The sequence below is a fragment of the Anguilla anguilla genome, chromosome 16 (assembly GCF_013347855.1).
Source record: "Anguilla anguilla isolate fAngAng1 chromosome 16, fAngAng1.pri, whole genome shotgun sequence".
NCBI lineage: Eukaryota > Metazoa > Chordata > Actinopteri > Anguilliformes > Anguillidae > Anguilla > Anguilla anguilla.
In genome coordinates this window covers 32,338,842-32,354,674 of record NC_049216.1, presented here as the reverse complement: position 1 = coordinate 32,354,674, position 15,833 = coordinate 32,338,842, and the positions used below count along the sequence as shown (strand labels likewise).

Genomic DNA, 15,833 nt, shown 5'->3' with positions numbered 1-15,833 from the left:
CGCACACCAAACACCGGTACATCATCACCGCACACCAAACACAAGGTACATCATTACCGCACACCAAACACAGGTACATCATCACCGCACACCAAACACAAGGTACATCATTACCGCACACCAAACACAGGTACATCATTACCGCACACCAAACACAGGTACATCATTACCGCACACCAAACACCGGTACATCATTACCGCACACCAAACACAGGTACATCATTACCGCACACCAAACACAGGTACATCATCACCGCACACCAAACACCGGTACATCATCACCGCACACCAAACACAGGTACATCATCACCGCACACCAAACACAGGTACATCATTACCGCACACCAAACACAGGTACATCATTACCGCACACCAAACACCGGGACATCATCACCGCACACCAAACACCGGTACATCATTACCGCACACCAAACACAGGTACATCATCACCGCACACCAAACACAGGTACATCATTACCGCACACCAAACACCGGTACATCATTACCGCACACCAAACACCGGTACATCATTACCGCACACCAAACACCGGTACATCATTACCGCACACCAAACACCGGTACATCATCACCGCACACCAAACACCGGTACATCATTACCGCACACCAAACACCGGTATATCATCACCGCACACCAAACACCGGTACATCATCACCGCACACCAAACACCGGTACATCATTACCGCACACCAAACACCGGTACATCATCACCGCACACCAAACACCGGTACATCATCACCGCACACCAAACACCGGTACATCATTACCGCACACCAAACACCGGCTTCAGCCTCAATTCGCGGGTAGCAGCCACGGTGGAAAAAAAATCACAAACGGTAATGATCAGGGACGGGACAGAGAGCAGAACTGGGGGCCTGCTTCGCGGCTGCGTGGGACGGTAGGAACCGTGGTGCCATCCAGCACAGCCAAAACTGTGGGAAAGGGTTAACCGTACGGAACTCAAGATTTACCAAATTCCTGCCAGTTTTGCCAGACGGTCTGTCTCGTGTGCTTAACAAAAATGTGCAAAGTGCCAGGCAAACACAGAAAGCCAACTGGGCTCCAGTTCAACAGGACAAACTATTTATATAGATGTGTATTTATCAGTATTTCGTTTAACCTATTTTAATGCACAGCACACAGTTAAATTACTCAGTCTAGCATACATAATTTTCCACATGGCTTAAAAAATTAGTCGGTGATGTAATTGCTGTCATACGGTACTAGAATTAAAGACCTAATTAATATATAAGATATGGATGAAGAATTAAAAGCAGGCCATTCCGCGAGGTTCTGTTCTTACTGCGAGTATGACTGAAATGCAGGGTTGCTGGGCTGAGAATCCTCTGTACTATAACAACCTGCAAATCCCATCCTCCTTCTCTGGGTATTAAACTCCAAAATAAGGCGTAATATTGCACAATCCCCAAGGGGGGAGGGTGTGTGGTGGGGGGGGGGGGGTGAACTGATGCAATTTCAATATTTGAAATTGGCAAGTTTAATTTAAAGAAAGACCAAGGCTATAAGCGGAGAAAATGGCAAATACACCAGAGAAAATTGCATTGCCGGGACAACAGTGAAAGGACTTAAGAAATGTATAAAAAGTAATCTCCGAGTGGAAATTAGAAATCAAGCCCACAGAAACGAAATAACAAAAGAAATATTACTGTCCACTTTCTAAATCAATATAACATCGCTACGAGATACAATTACCATGGTAACTCGGGTAAAAAAAAAAAAAAAAGAATGAGGCAGTTCTTATCGTTTCCAAAATAAAACCGGTGCCTGAAGCCCAAGTTTTATTAGCGCCGCTGACAGATCAGGGGCTTGTATTTATTTGAGACATTGCTTTTCAATCACATGCTTTATGAATGTACAAATTTCATTGGACGGCCAGCTCGCAGGGTCATAAATTTTAGGCTGAAAAGTTAACGCAGTAATTTATGGCCTTTCAGAGGAGCAGAATTCCCTGCTCAACCGTGTTCTTAGAGCGCAACCGGGCAGACAAAGAAACATTGTACAGGATAATAAAAAAACAATTTTAGCTGCTCGTCTTCAAATCAGTGACAACCAACATTTCGTTAAAAAAAAAAAAAAAAAAAAAAAAAAAAAAATTCAGTTCACGAAAAAATGGAAACTTCCCAGAATGTGGGTGGCTGCAAAATTTTGTAGTTTTCAGTATCTAGGCTATATATATTTTTTTAAAGTGATATATAAACCTCCCTAAAGCTGAACAGATTACTCCCTTACACTGCCGTACACAAACTGACACAAGTGACCAGTTGCAGTTTTTTTATTCCTTTTCAGCACAGGATCAGCCCATTAAGAGGTTGAGGGAGAGTCCACAGTTTGACTGTGCCGCAGTTGTTTCAGTGTGTGCGCGATAATTGGCTTCAGTGAAAACAGCCCAAGTTCCAGTCAGCCTGACAGCAGGAGCGTTTTCCTGCGCAGAAGCATTTGTTATTGATGGGAGCGGGACGCCGAGGAGGCGTGTCAGGGGCACGTTGGGAAAGCGGTAAAAACGGCCTGACAGGACAGGAACACGGGGACAACATAGATAAATACCCAGAATGCCCAGCTGCGACCCCTGCAGCACTGCCGTTTGGACTTTATATTTTTATTTTTTTACTAGAATGAAAAAGGTGGGCTGCCAATTTTAATTCCAAAACAGTAGTGTGCATTTTGAGTGTTGAGATTTTAATTCCAGAACAGTAGTGTGCATTTTGAGTGTTGAGGTTTTAATTCCAGAACATTAGTGTGCATTCTGTGTGTTCAGGTTTTAATTTCAGAACAGTAGTGTGCATTTTGAGTGTTCAGGTTTTAATTCCAGAACAGTAGTGTGCATTCTGTGTGTTCAGGTTTTAATTCCAGAACAGTAGTGTGCATTTTGAGTGTTCAGGTTTTAATTCCAGAACAGTAGTGTGCATTTTGAGTGTTGAGGTTTTAATTCCAGAAGAGTAGTGTGCATTTTGAGTGTTGAGGTTTGTAATTTCAGAACAGTAGTATGCATTTTGAGTGTTCAGGTTTTAATTCCAAAACAGTAGTGTGCATTCTGTGTGTTCAGGTTTTAATTTCAGAACAGTAGAGTGTGCATTTTTAGTGTTGAGGTTCCGTTCTGACATTAAGGCCTACAGTCTACCAGGCACTGTCCCAACAAACAGCCTTACCCAAAAACACGTGTGTGCTGCACTGTTCTCTCTGCGTATAAGGTTTCCATAAAGGCTGGATTGTGGATGTACTGTAGGTCAGGAAACGAATGTGACATGTCGGCAGTGTTTAAAAATAGGCTACAAGGGAAGAGAGGGAATTGATTTGTATCCTACTTTCCCAAAAGTGGTTTAGAGAACAGAGAAACTAAATTATCTTTCCTCAAGGAGAACTAGTTATTCCTCAAGATCATTTATACACACACACAAGATCATTTATATATGCACACACACACACACACCCACACGCATGAACACACACACCTGGTTAACAATTGTTATACATCTCTTTTTTCAGTACAGTGCTTCCTGACGTCCTCTACTATTGCATATTAGTCACACCGAATGGTTTCAGATCTTTATACACAATGTAATATTAGAGAAAGGGAACCCAAATAAACACAAAACCCATTTCTAAAATTATTATTTCTTGTATTTAATCAAAAAAGTTATCGAACACCCATCACTCATGTGAAAAAGTAATTGCCCCTCTTAAACTGGTCGCACCACCCTTAGCAACAATAACTGCAGCCAAGCACTTTCTACTATTTGATATCAGTCTTTCATATGACTGTGGAGGAATTTTAGCCCACTCTTCTGTGCAGAACTACTTTGATTCAGACAAATTGGTAGGTTTTCAGCCATGAACTCTGCGCTTACGCTTCAGGGTCTGCTCAAGAACAGATGACTAGACATTCTCCTTATAAATTTTCTGGTACAGTGCAGAAATGTATGGTTCCTTCAATAATAGCAAGTTCCAGAGGGAGCACAGCATCTTCACACAATCACAACACCAGTACCATGTATGACTGTGAAATGCAGTATTTGCTTTATGCCAGATATAATGGGACCTGTGTTGTTCAAAAGGTTTCGCTTTTGACTCATCTGTCCATAGAACATTATCTTGAATGCCTGAATGGTGATCATCCAGGTGCTTTTTTTATTTTGCAAAAGTGAGATTAGCATTGATTTTTTGTCTTGGTTATCAGTGGTTTTCCCCTTGCAACTCTCCCATGAATCCCATTTTCCCCCTGGTCTCTTACTTTTTGCGGAGTCATGAACACATTGACTGAGGCTAGAGAAGCCTGCAGTTCTTTGGATGTTCTTCTGGGATCTTTTGTGACGTCCCGGATGAGTTGTCGCCTCGCCCTTGGAGAACTTTTGGCAGGCCGGTCACTCCTGGAAAGAATCACTACTGTTCCCAGTGTTTTTCATTTGGAGATAATGGCTGTCTCTGCGGTTCGGTGGAGTCCCAGAGCCTTAGAAATGGCTTTCTAACAATTTCCAGACTGATATATTTCAAAAACGTCTTTTTCTCATCTCTTCTGGAATGAATTTTTATCATGACCATGTGCTTGTAGAAACTTTGTGGGGACTGCTTCACTCTGCAATCAAACCTGGCTATTTTCAATTAGCTGAATCTAATTATTAATTAAATTTGGTTACTTGTTTGATTGGCAATTAGGCAATTACTTTTTCATGAGTGATATGGGAGATTGATTATTTAGTTTATTTGATGAAAGAAAATTATCATTTAAAATGGTCTTTTGTGTTTACTCAGTTTCCCTTTGTCCAGTACTACTTTGTCTAAAGATCTAAAGATCAACATTCAGTGTGACAGATATGCAGTAACAGAGTAAATCAGGAAAGGAGCAAATACTTTTCTTCCACGGCACTGCATATATAGCTCAGCATGTCTGAAATTTGACAGTCTGTTGTGTTTCATAGGCAATAATAGGAGGAAAAACTGGTTCACGGTGGAGTGATATTTTCCCAACTAAACATGACAGTCAGTTTTTTTAATCATTATTATTTTTTGTGCCTTTCGTCTGGCATTTCCCCCCGAGTATGGAGGTCGTCTGTGGAGGCCAGGTTCTGTTTTTATAAAAGCACTGAAATGGTCTCACCAGGCACCATTTCACTGGCCAAATGGCTCTGCATTCAGTCTCAATCCGGAAGAAAGTGTGGCATTGTGCCCACGGTTTGGAACAACAAAGGCCGACATTAAACAGCCCTGCGAACCGCGCGCGAGTGCCGCACGAGACGCTTCACTTCTCCGCCAAAAAATGCCAGCGCCGCGGTCGGCTGGCCCCAGCAAGCAAAGGGTGAAGCTTTTAGCCAATGAGCGGCAGGTGATCTCAGCCTTTTCTGCAAGTCCTAATGCTCCTAAAAGCCACTCTCCCCCGCTTCTGTAATTGGGCATCAGTAGTTAATGTAGTATCGACTGCATTACATGCTCCCGTGCTTCCCCTCGCTCCCTAATGCCATCTGCATCACCTTGCACATTTACCCCAGCTGCTTAGCCGATAGCTGCTAAAAGCAATCCCAATCACGAATTGTATGGGAAAAACTTTTAGCAAGACAGACGTCCAAAGGAGACAATTTACAGTCGAGTTAATCTGGGTACATTAGCAAAGACGTGTATTCAGAGAGACAGGCCAATTTCTGATTTCCACCGCGTTCCCTTTATTGGTTTTAGACGGGCAAGTGAAAGGACGCAAAGTAAGAACAGAGATATAAAATCCATTTTCAGATATAAATAATGGGTCTAAAACGCACGTCATTATCTCCGGAAAGAGGGTTCGGGGCTAAAACGCGGTGTGCGTGATGGCCATTCCGTGAAAGATGACAGGAACAGTTCGTTTTAGGTCATGCTATGTTTGGTACAGACAGAAATTCTGAACACGTAATATGTATTAAGCCCAGCTTCGCCATAGAAAATACAATAAGAATCAAGTAGCTGAAGTGCAACAACCGAAAACAAATAACAAGCACTCATCCACCCGCTTATTGTTACGAAGTTAAAACAAACTAAGAATAAGTCATGTATCCACGGTTTTTTATAGGACGACTACAACAGCAGCCGTGACGGAGCGCGAAATCTGACAAGTTTGCTTTATTTTTTATCAACTTTAATGGTCAGCTAAGTAATGCGCGGCATCGAACTGGTATCAGTACATTATGCAATTCTGTATGTACTGTAAAAAAAAGTCCAATGTTAATTCAACTCTAAAAGAGTTCAAGAGGGGCCATATATGCTCTGTTTTACTGTGTGACATCCCACTATGTTGTAGGCTACAACTACAGTACTACGTTCTCAGACAAAATTGCCATATTGGATGGAGAAGCGCTCTCCCAGATTTGAAGTCGGAATTACAATAGATGCAGAGGAACTAGTGAGAAATTAATGCATTCTGTCAATAGTTACACCGCAACCACGTAAAAGACGCACCATGACCGTCAAAGGCAAGCAGGATAACAGACATCTGAGAAACGGTAGGATTGAGGGGAAGCGGAGCGTTGAATTTCTCTGACATCGTGATTAAAGTGATGATTCCGATTTCGACAGGGGTAAAACATAAGATATTACTTTAACGCACGGATTAATACGGGCCGCAATCATCTGTATCGACTATATATCTAAATAAACAGACGGATGCAATTTCCCTAACTTCGAATAGGCACATAAAGCGAAATAATGAACGTAGATACCCTCACAGCCGCCAAAAGAACGTTCTTGATTCGCTGCCTGGAAGATAAAACGGAAGCAAAAGAACAGCAAATATCTCTGTACAGAAATGTATAACACGAAAATTTGTCGGCTGACCGAACGCGAACCTGCCGTGCCGTTCCAACGAGAACAGACACGGACCACTTCGTGACATTCGCATGAAATATAATCGGGTTGGCAAATCGTAGCCCACCTACCTTCTTCCTTGTCCAGCACCATCGTCCCAAAGAACGAGGAGTCCGGCTCTGGGCGATCCGTTCTCGGCTCCAGCAGCTTTCACCACCCGCTCTACTACTTTCTTTCGAAAATACCTTGCGATGATAACCAAATCGCTCTGTTGCAAGCTGAACTGTGTGGTTATTCAATAGAGGAACCCATGCACAATGAATGTAGGTTGACTTATTTTCTTACTAAATGTCTTAAAATTCGCTTCCCTTGCTCAGTTCGTGCCTGTTCCTTTGCTCTCAAAATAAGCTTCCTAGGACACAAATTAAACGGCAATTTACAATATCAAAACAACGTTGTTCCGCCAGCATCTTCTTGCGTTGAAAATAAAGAATGAAAAAAATAATATTAATAAATTCATTCGATTTGCTCGTGGCGCGTTACTGTGTTCAGCGGATCAGAAGCAGATTGCTTTTGACCGGAAAGCTTTCTTCCCAACAAAGTGTTTCTTCCGCTTTAATTTGCTCCAGAAGTGCGACTGTATTCAAAAATCCGATGTCAGACCTGACAAGTGCTAAAAGCATACTCTCTCGCTAGCATCTCTTGCAATTTATGTGCTGTGCTCTCCTCCGCCGCTGAATAAATGCGCGCAGTTACCGGAGACCCGCGGATTCCCCTGTTAATTAAATCAATTCATTATGCCCAGATCTGATTAGCAAGCCCTTCCCCCCCTCTTTGAATCAATTATTCAATACACAAACATAATTGTTTGTGCCAGAGGTGTCTAAGTATTAGCTTATTTAACTCCAAGGACACTAATTACCCCTTGGGCACGGGAACTTTTCTCATTAATTCTGACAAAACACAACAGCAGCACAGCGAAGGGAAAGTGTACTTCGGTGCGCGCGCGCGCGTGTGCTTCGATCAAAAAAAGGTGGTTGGTAGGCTACTTGCGGGTTTTATTGCGACATCGGCACGTGCTTACTGTCCCCCCCCCCCCCCCCCCCCCATACCCCCCAGCCGCCCTCTACTATAACACCCCCTACCCCCAAATCCCCCAAACACCCGACGCATATCCACGATTGTTATTTTCAAATGAAGTATTAATAATCGGTAATTACTTATTTGCGGTGAACAGAATAGACATACATTTTTCATGTACAGATTACACGTTGCGAAAGAAAAAGCCCAACCGGTGGCCGCGTTTTGATCAGTGTACAGATGAGGGAGTCGGTTTCCGATCCAGTGATATAATTGTCGGTCCTCGCGGTCTCGACTCAGAAAGTAAGCAAAACTTTGAATTTACATGACATTGCATTTACTTGGCAGACGCTTTTATCCAAAGCGACGTACAAAAAGTGCATTTCATGGTCATAGACAACTGCTAAACACAGGTTCAGTAAGGTAGCCTACAATACTTATTTTGTACAGCTATTTCTAGCCAAGAACACCGTTTAGTTCACACAGTGAACACTATTCTGACCTAACCTCTGCAAAGCCAACTAGGCAGAAGAATAAGCTACAGTATTAAATGACAGCCTGAATGACAGCCTACAGGTTGCACTTACCCGGCGGAGCCTGCTAACTAATTAAGGGAGGGATACTGCCAAAATAAAAGGAAATATAAAAGATATTTATTTAAAAAAAATATGATTGATAATGGTGCTAAACTACTGGGCAATATCCTGACTTATGTCTGGGGTTTGTGTCCTTCATACTGTAAAATAACACATGTATTGAGTGCACATTTATATGCTGGTTTATGATAAGATGATAATTCATTTGAAATGTATCTGGGCTTGGTCGAACCTTGTGAGTTTGTGAGGAGCTCCATGAAACCTTTACTTTGTGTTTGTGTTATATCATAAATTTCTACTTATTTTTTTATATTACTGTGTCTGCACAGCATCATAGTTATATGCACACTGAAGTGACCGAAGATAAACATTGAGCCTCCCCCTGAAATGAATTGTTGGGTCCTTGTATTGCTGGCATTCTGGTTGACATGCCTGGCTTTTCATTTCTGTAGTCGGGTAGATTGATGACTCATGACCGAGAAAGGCACGTTTGCTGACCTCCTGCAAAAGTGAATGACATATAATTAATCCAATCACAGAGAGAGAGAGAGAGAGAGAGAGAACAGAAGAACAGGCTCCCTCTCCTCAGCCTTGGACTTCAAATAACCGTTTGACATTTGAATGTAGGGGCCGTGAATGTGTCACAGTGAAAGGCACATTCAAAGGAAGAGAGGCTGTGTGTGTGTGTGTGTGTGTGTGTTGGGGGGGGAGGGGGGGTGTATTGTGCTGTCTGTGTGTGTGTGTATGTGGGGGGGGGGTGTTTGTGTCAGGCTGTGTGTTTGTGTGTGTGTGCGTGCGCACGCGTGATTGCATGGCTGTGTGTGTGTATGTGTGTGTCTGTGCGTGCATATGTATACGTGTGTACGCGCGCACGTGTAGCTCTATGCCTGTGTGTGTGCGCACACGTGGCTGTGTGTGTGTGTGCGGGCGTATGTAGATGTGCGTATTTCTGATAAATTACCAGGTGAAGTGCGTGATTGTCCTCTCTGTGAATGCTCCCTGTGCAGTGCTGTCTCACCCGGAGCCCCATCTGCTCTGTGGAAGAACACCGGGGTCAGCTGACGGCACTGCTGCTCACTTCATTAAAATTCATATTTGGTCGGGTCTCAGGGAGACCCGTGTGTTTGCAGGTGGCTTGTTTGCAGCCATTATAAAGCACGGGTGCATAATTAACCCCACCAATCAGGCGGCAGACACTGTGCCGTGTGCTCATTAGTGCTGACAGCAGCGTAGGCCAGCTTTGGCTAATGTACGTACTGTAGTATCTCCCCAGTTAAGTTACAAGACTAGCTCCTTACCCATTATACTATACTGCTGTCCAAGTTTTATACCTGTCCATTCTCCCCAGTAAAGGGCTTTGGGATTTAGAATTAGTGTTATAGTTTTTTTTTAGCAGACACTGTTATCCAGAGCAACCCATGTAGCTTACATTGTTTTTACATATCAATACTGTATTTATACAACCAGAATATTTACTGAGGCAGTTCAGGCTGAGGAACTGTACTCACGGGCACAGTGGCATCAGCACAGCCAGGAATGGAGCAGTCCTAACCTGTGCCACTGTTCTACACCGCTGCCTGTGTGTGCCAGTGTAGGCTCTCGTTGACATGAGAGGTGCACACTGACTAACGTGTATGTGTGTGTGTGTGTGTGTGTGTGTGTGCGTGCATGCGTGTGCACGGGTTCGAGCATGCATGCATGCTTGTTTTCTATCTGCAAGAAATTCTGTGCTCTTTTTTATTGCAAATTTACTTCCAAGATGTATTTTATATATATATGGTGAATAAGAAAATGATACTCTGTCTGGGAGTCTCATCACAATGTCTCATCATAAAATAATTGATTCAAGAGACCTGACTCTAGTTTTGGAGATCTTCATTTTGGACGTAACTTTTTTAAAGCAAATGCTTGTGCATCCTTAACCAGTGATTAAATTTAGTACTCTGATAGATCAGTGGTTTTAATAAAGAATACATTCTTACATTGACATGCCTGTATCTTCATAGACCCCGCTGTACAGGATAACAACAGTTATTCTTGACTGCCACCAGGGGGCACTAACCACAGGGCCCAAACCCCCATTGACGCTACAGGACCTGCAAGGAGTTGATTGCAGTCGCAAATCACATGACTCAAGCATACACCTTAGACTCAGTGGCATGAAGGACATGCAGCATTTCAAACAGTGTAGCAGCTGGTGTCCTTGTTTATCCATGGCCATTACGGACCCTACATTTAAATGCCCAGCATTATTTCTACATTCCACAGAGTTTATTGGACACAATAAACTGTGGCCATTTCAGGTGAAATCTACATAGTCGAATTGACACTGAACCTTTTACTGTGTGTGTGTGTGTGTGTGTGTGTGTGTGGGGGGGGGGGGGCGGGTAATTTATCAGTAATTGTCATAAAACTGAATGTGACAGAATTCATTTTTCCAAATCTACTGTATACTGAGATAGGCGGACGTATGGCATAACGGTAAGGCATCTGGGCTTGTGTTTGAAAGGTGGAAGGTTTGATTCCTTGGTGGGGAATGAGCAAGGTGTTTTAACCTGAATCACTCCTACATGTGTGCAGCTGTATCAATTGATTTGATGTGAGAATGTAAAATAGTGCAAGTCACCCTGGATAAGAGTATCTGATAAATGGCAGCAATGTAATGTAAGAGGTAACTGGTTTCAGCGGTTCAACAATAGAATTTGCAGGGTTTGTTTCAACCAGAGACTGTAAAAAATATGGACAAAGCTACTGTGACGTCACCCATTGACTCTCCGTGGGTCTCTAAAACACGTTTTGAAGCTCAATGGCGGGCGCGGCCATTTTCTCGATTTGGAGCCAAAACCATAGAGTTAAGCGGTCTTGTGATTTTTACAATTTGATTGACAGTCCGGTGCGGAAAAGCCCCTCAACCTGAACGAGGCTAGCTGACTGTCTGCCGTTATGTTTTAAAATATATTATCAGATGTTTACGGAGTTTAATTTCCATCCGTGACTGTACTGTGTCATGTAATCACGTTATATGTATGACATTAAAAATACAATTAGGCTATGTTCAGTTATCTTCAATTTATGCTTCTCAGCAAAACGAATATGCTTAGCTAGCATATCAGCTTGCCAGTGAGCTAGGTAGGCTATCCGTGGTTAGCTCACGCGTTAGCAATATGAACCACAGGGGAAGAACATTGACTACACTGATGGTCAATCAATCGGAGATGTGTAGGCTACTGGTGATTTGACTAGGCTAATTTTCGTATAACTGTCTGGTAGATCTGCTGTTAACCGAGCAAGTTATCGTCGTAGGTTTTCGCCAGTCAGTTAATGAGCCTGCTACTACTAGCTACTCCATCGCCGTTTGTGGTGTTCACTTGCTGGGTGACGCTAGCTGACCGATCGTTCGCAAATCACTTTCTACCGAATAAAAATTAACACTGTCAGCGGTGATTAACAAATCTACCAAGTATTTTAATAACTGATCTGCAGGCGTGTAAATATGACAACGCACTTTGTACAGCAAGTTTTCCACCTGGTGCATGAAGACAAAAATAATGTAGCCTACGTTGAATTTCTAATTATTATTAGGCTATTATTTTTTTCTTGTAAATCATCATAACCAATGGAGAGAAGCCAATATACGCAAGGAGCCCCCAGAACCGATTCTGAGAACCACTGTCTTAAATGCCTAGCTTGTCGGTCTCTTAAATGCTAAAAACATGTTCCTTTCTAAATGCCAAGATGGTTAATTTCGTTAAATTCTGTGTGTGTGATTTCATCGTGTGTTGTATATTCAGCAAATTAACCTTGAGACTCTTAATTCGCTTCGTGAAACTGAAAAAGTGTTTATCCCAAAATCGGGATTATAGTAGCTTTGTCACATGCGTGAAGCATGGCCCAGGTATACATTTACGGAATGTACACGACTGACAAGCCGTCAAACACGTTTGACAGATTGAATGTTTGCCGGTTAAGGTTAGCTAGCTAGTCAAATGGCTTGGTAGCCGAAGTTGCGAACTGTTTTAGCACAGGCTACTACTGGACTACCAAATATAGCAAGCTGATTACGCTTTCTGCCAAGTAATTATTTGGTTAAGTAGGCTAAACGAAATAGTAAAAATGACTCGGCTACCGAAACACTTAAGAGGAGGATTATTTTATGGTCGTCTAGTGCAGCTGTAAATAGCACACGCCATAATGAAATCACCACGAAATGGGATGCCTGCATTTTCAGACTTAGCACAGGCGGACCGTAGCCGGAGCCGCAATGGCAAGGCCAAGAAGCGCCACCGCCCACCCCAGTGACCATAGACTGTAGCCCCTACTGTAGCTTAGTCCTCCGCAGGATTCCGGAAGTGACGCAAGCTGTACCTCATTGGTCCAGAACAAATATTGGCACTGTGCCCAAATGACGCAATAAATCATGAAATCGACCCATGGACAGTCATAAGACGAATAAAATACATCTATTATGATTATTTGTTCTTGTGAGAAAAAATTATTGACTTTGTATTTTGATCGCATTTGTACCGTAGACTTACATGGAAACCGGATATGAAAACACCTATACTGGAGCCATCCGTAGTGGCGCTAGTGAGCAACCAGGAACTACAACACCAGGAAATGAGCTTCAAAAACGAAGTCTGGTTTTGGCCGCTTGGTTTCAACCCTCCAGCGAGCACTTGGCCAGGAGCATGGCATTCTGGGTATTGTAGGCCTCTGTGTTCCCGATCTAAAGCCGTGGAGCTGTATTTGCCTGACGCAGCCCTGACAAAGAGAATTCTGGGAAAAAATACAGCAGGCGATTGTTGTTATTTTCGCACCTATTAAGTACACACTCTCTTGAACACGTTCTCATTTAGATTTATGGGGTCAATTAGAAAATAGACAAGCATCGTCTGCAAAATAAATAAACGAATGAATAAATAGATAAATAAAGATCCCCTTCCCGAACAGTTAATCCAGCTTTAATCCCAGTCATTAGGAATTAGACATGCAGAGCTGTCCGGCCGTGCTTCTAAATTACAATCAAACGGTTACCAATTACGCAAATTATTGACGGTAGATTCTCTTTTCAACTGCAAATTAAGGCCATTAAGAAAAAAGCTTTTTTTTTAATGCAGAAGCGACTAATTAACCAACGGATGGGAACTCTGCAGCCCAGATAAAAAATAAAAAAAATAAAAAAGTGCTCCGCGCGCATCGCAGAAACACAAGGGAACCAATTAGTTTAATTATCAAAACAGCTAATTAAAACCGCACAGTTCCTAATTAGTTCTTTGCTTTCGCCTGTAATTGACAGCGTGGAGATAAATGGGTTACGATGACGAGGGGAGGGAGGGAGGAAAAAAAGAGGAGAAACTTGGGCGGAATATTTATGCTGACTTTATCTCCGTCTGTGTGGCAGCCCTCGCGAGTGGAAAATTAATGACCTTAATTCCCAAAATGTTTTTTTCCTCAGACCGTGCTCCTTTTTTGCATTTCGGTTTCTCTTTTTTTTAATTTTTTTTTTACCAGGCCTGTCAACCCTGCCAACCAACTACCCCAACAGGGATGGGAGGGGGCAGGCCTGTCGATTCTCCCCCAAATGAATCGGTGGGCCTGTGTAGTATAATGGGTAAGGAGCTGGTCTTGTAAGCAAAAGGTCACTGGTTCGATTCCCCGGGTAGGACACTGCCGTTGTACCCTTGAGCAAGGTACTTAACCTGCAGTGCTTCAGTACATATCCAGCTGTATAAATGGATGCAATTGTAAATGCTGTGTAAAAAAAAAAAAAAAAAAGTAAAAGTCGCTCTGGATAAGAGCATCTGCTAAATGCCTGTAATGTAATGCAATGCAAATGTGACGGCTCACGCTTAACAGTGGAGTCCCATGAAGGAACAGAGCGGATGTAAGCACTGAGAGTAATGCATGATGGGATTGTGCCTCAGTCACCCCCACCGCCCCCGAACCCCCCCCCCCCCCCCCCTTACTGTTTTATCATGAGTATCCTTCATCATTTGCAGGGCTAATTTGTCCCATTATAAAAAAAAGAAAGAAGATGGCAAAAACCCCCCACAATATTTGATAGGATTACACTGAAGATTTTTATTATTATTTGGAAGCACTAATTGAATGTAAAAATAGCTTATACATAACTGCTGAGAAAAAAAAAAACCCCATTCTGCTGTTGGCACTGTGAAAACGGCTCGAGGAATTTACCGCGTGATCTGAGCTGGGGTCTGTGGGCTCGGGAGCGAAACGGGAGAAGAACACGCTTCAGTCTAAACGCTGCGCCCCATAGATTTACTGCGGGAGCCCCTCTTTCCGCACCGCTACAATCTGCTTAAAGGTCCTTGAAGCTAAGGAAGAAAGATGGGCGCTGCTCGACAGAACTGCTACACAGGCAAACCTGAGAGACAGCCGTTTACCGAGCCGATTGGACACAGTTCACAGAGAGTGTATTAATGTTATTTTCATGTTAATTGGTTTGCGCCAGTCTATCCCCCCTCTCCCTGCATGGTTGCAGAGAGTGCCTGCCATAGAGACGGAAGGACTTCCATTTGCATAGAAGCCACTCCTCTGGACATGAAATAATAATGTGTGCGGGAGCCCAAGGTGTGTTCGCGTAGCAGAAAAGCACACTTTTTATAATTTATACGCCAGCTGTTTCTCCGCTTTCCAGTCCATTTTCTCACTCCCCTCCCCGCTCTTAATGAAATCTTGTTACCAGAGAATTGACTGGAGAAGTGAATTGAGATTCTAATCCCGTTGACGTTCTCGGCACGGGGGAAAAAAAGCAGACTTGGTGGTTGGGAAGTTTAAGTGGAAGGGGCTCTGTAATCAGGAGATGCTCGTATTCAGCCCCCCCCCGCGGGCCCCCCCTCGCCATAATGAATCTCATCAAATGTTAAAGCCCGCGTTGCGCGCGAAGGGGCTCGCATTTCAAGGTTTTTTTGACCGTCCCCATTTGAGGCGTTCCCCCCTGGGGAGGCGGCGATTACTCAACTTTAGCCGTTTATTGCCTCATCTTTCAATGGCCACTGAAGCACAAAATTCTCATCTCATGCCTGCTCTTTATTTTATTTATTTATTTATTTATTTTATTTTTTTGAGCCGGGGAAAATGGTGAATATTATAGGCGCATCAGGTGCTGTAGGGGGAGGTACAGCTACACACAGCTGACAAAGCTGGGCCAGGAATGCATAAATTAGCCCAAACTGGATGATGTTGGCTTACTAATGGAGATTATAATGGGGGGGCTGCAGGGGGGGGGCACTCACTCCTGCACCAGCTCCAGCGAGTGTGAGAGTAAGAGAGAGGAGGCAGAAGAGTGAGAGAACAGGAGTGTAGGACAGTAAAAGTGTTGGGGTGTGTGAGAG

General features: G+C 43.2%; 1 protein-coding gene and 1 long non-coding RNA gene across 3 annotated transcripts in view; one reads left to right on the top strand and one right to left on the bottom strand.

Moving 5' to 3' along the window:
* Positions 1–7,793, bottom strand: part of LOC118214954 (rhombotin-1-like) — a 28,509-nt gene extending 20,716 nt beyond the window's left edge. The window contains exon 1 of one of the 2 annotated variants that reach the window (XM_035395265.1): positions 6,934–7,793. In XM_035395265.1, coding sequence (XP_035251156.1) covers positions 6,934–6,955 — 22 coding nt within the window. In that variant the 5' untranslated portion in view covers positions 6,956–7,793. The remainder of the gene's footprint in view (positions 1–6,933) is intronic. The other variant, XM_035395266.1, reaches the window with a different exon arrangement.
* Positions 6,396–15,833, top strand: part of LOC118214956 — a 59,101-nt gene continuing 49,663 nt past the window's right edge. The window contains exon 1 of the long non-coding RNA XR_004762730.1: positions 6,396–6,501. This is a non-coding gene — a long non-coding RNA (uncharacterized LOC118214956). The remainder of the gene's footprint in view (positions 6,502–15,833) is intronic.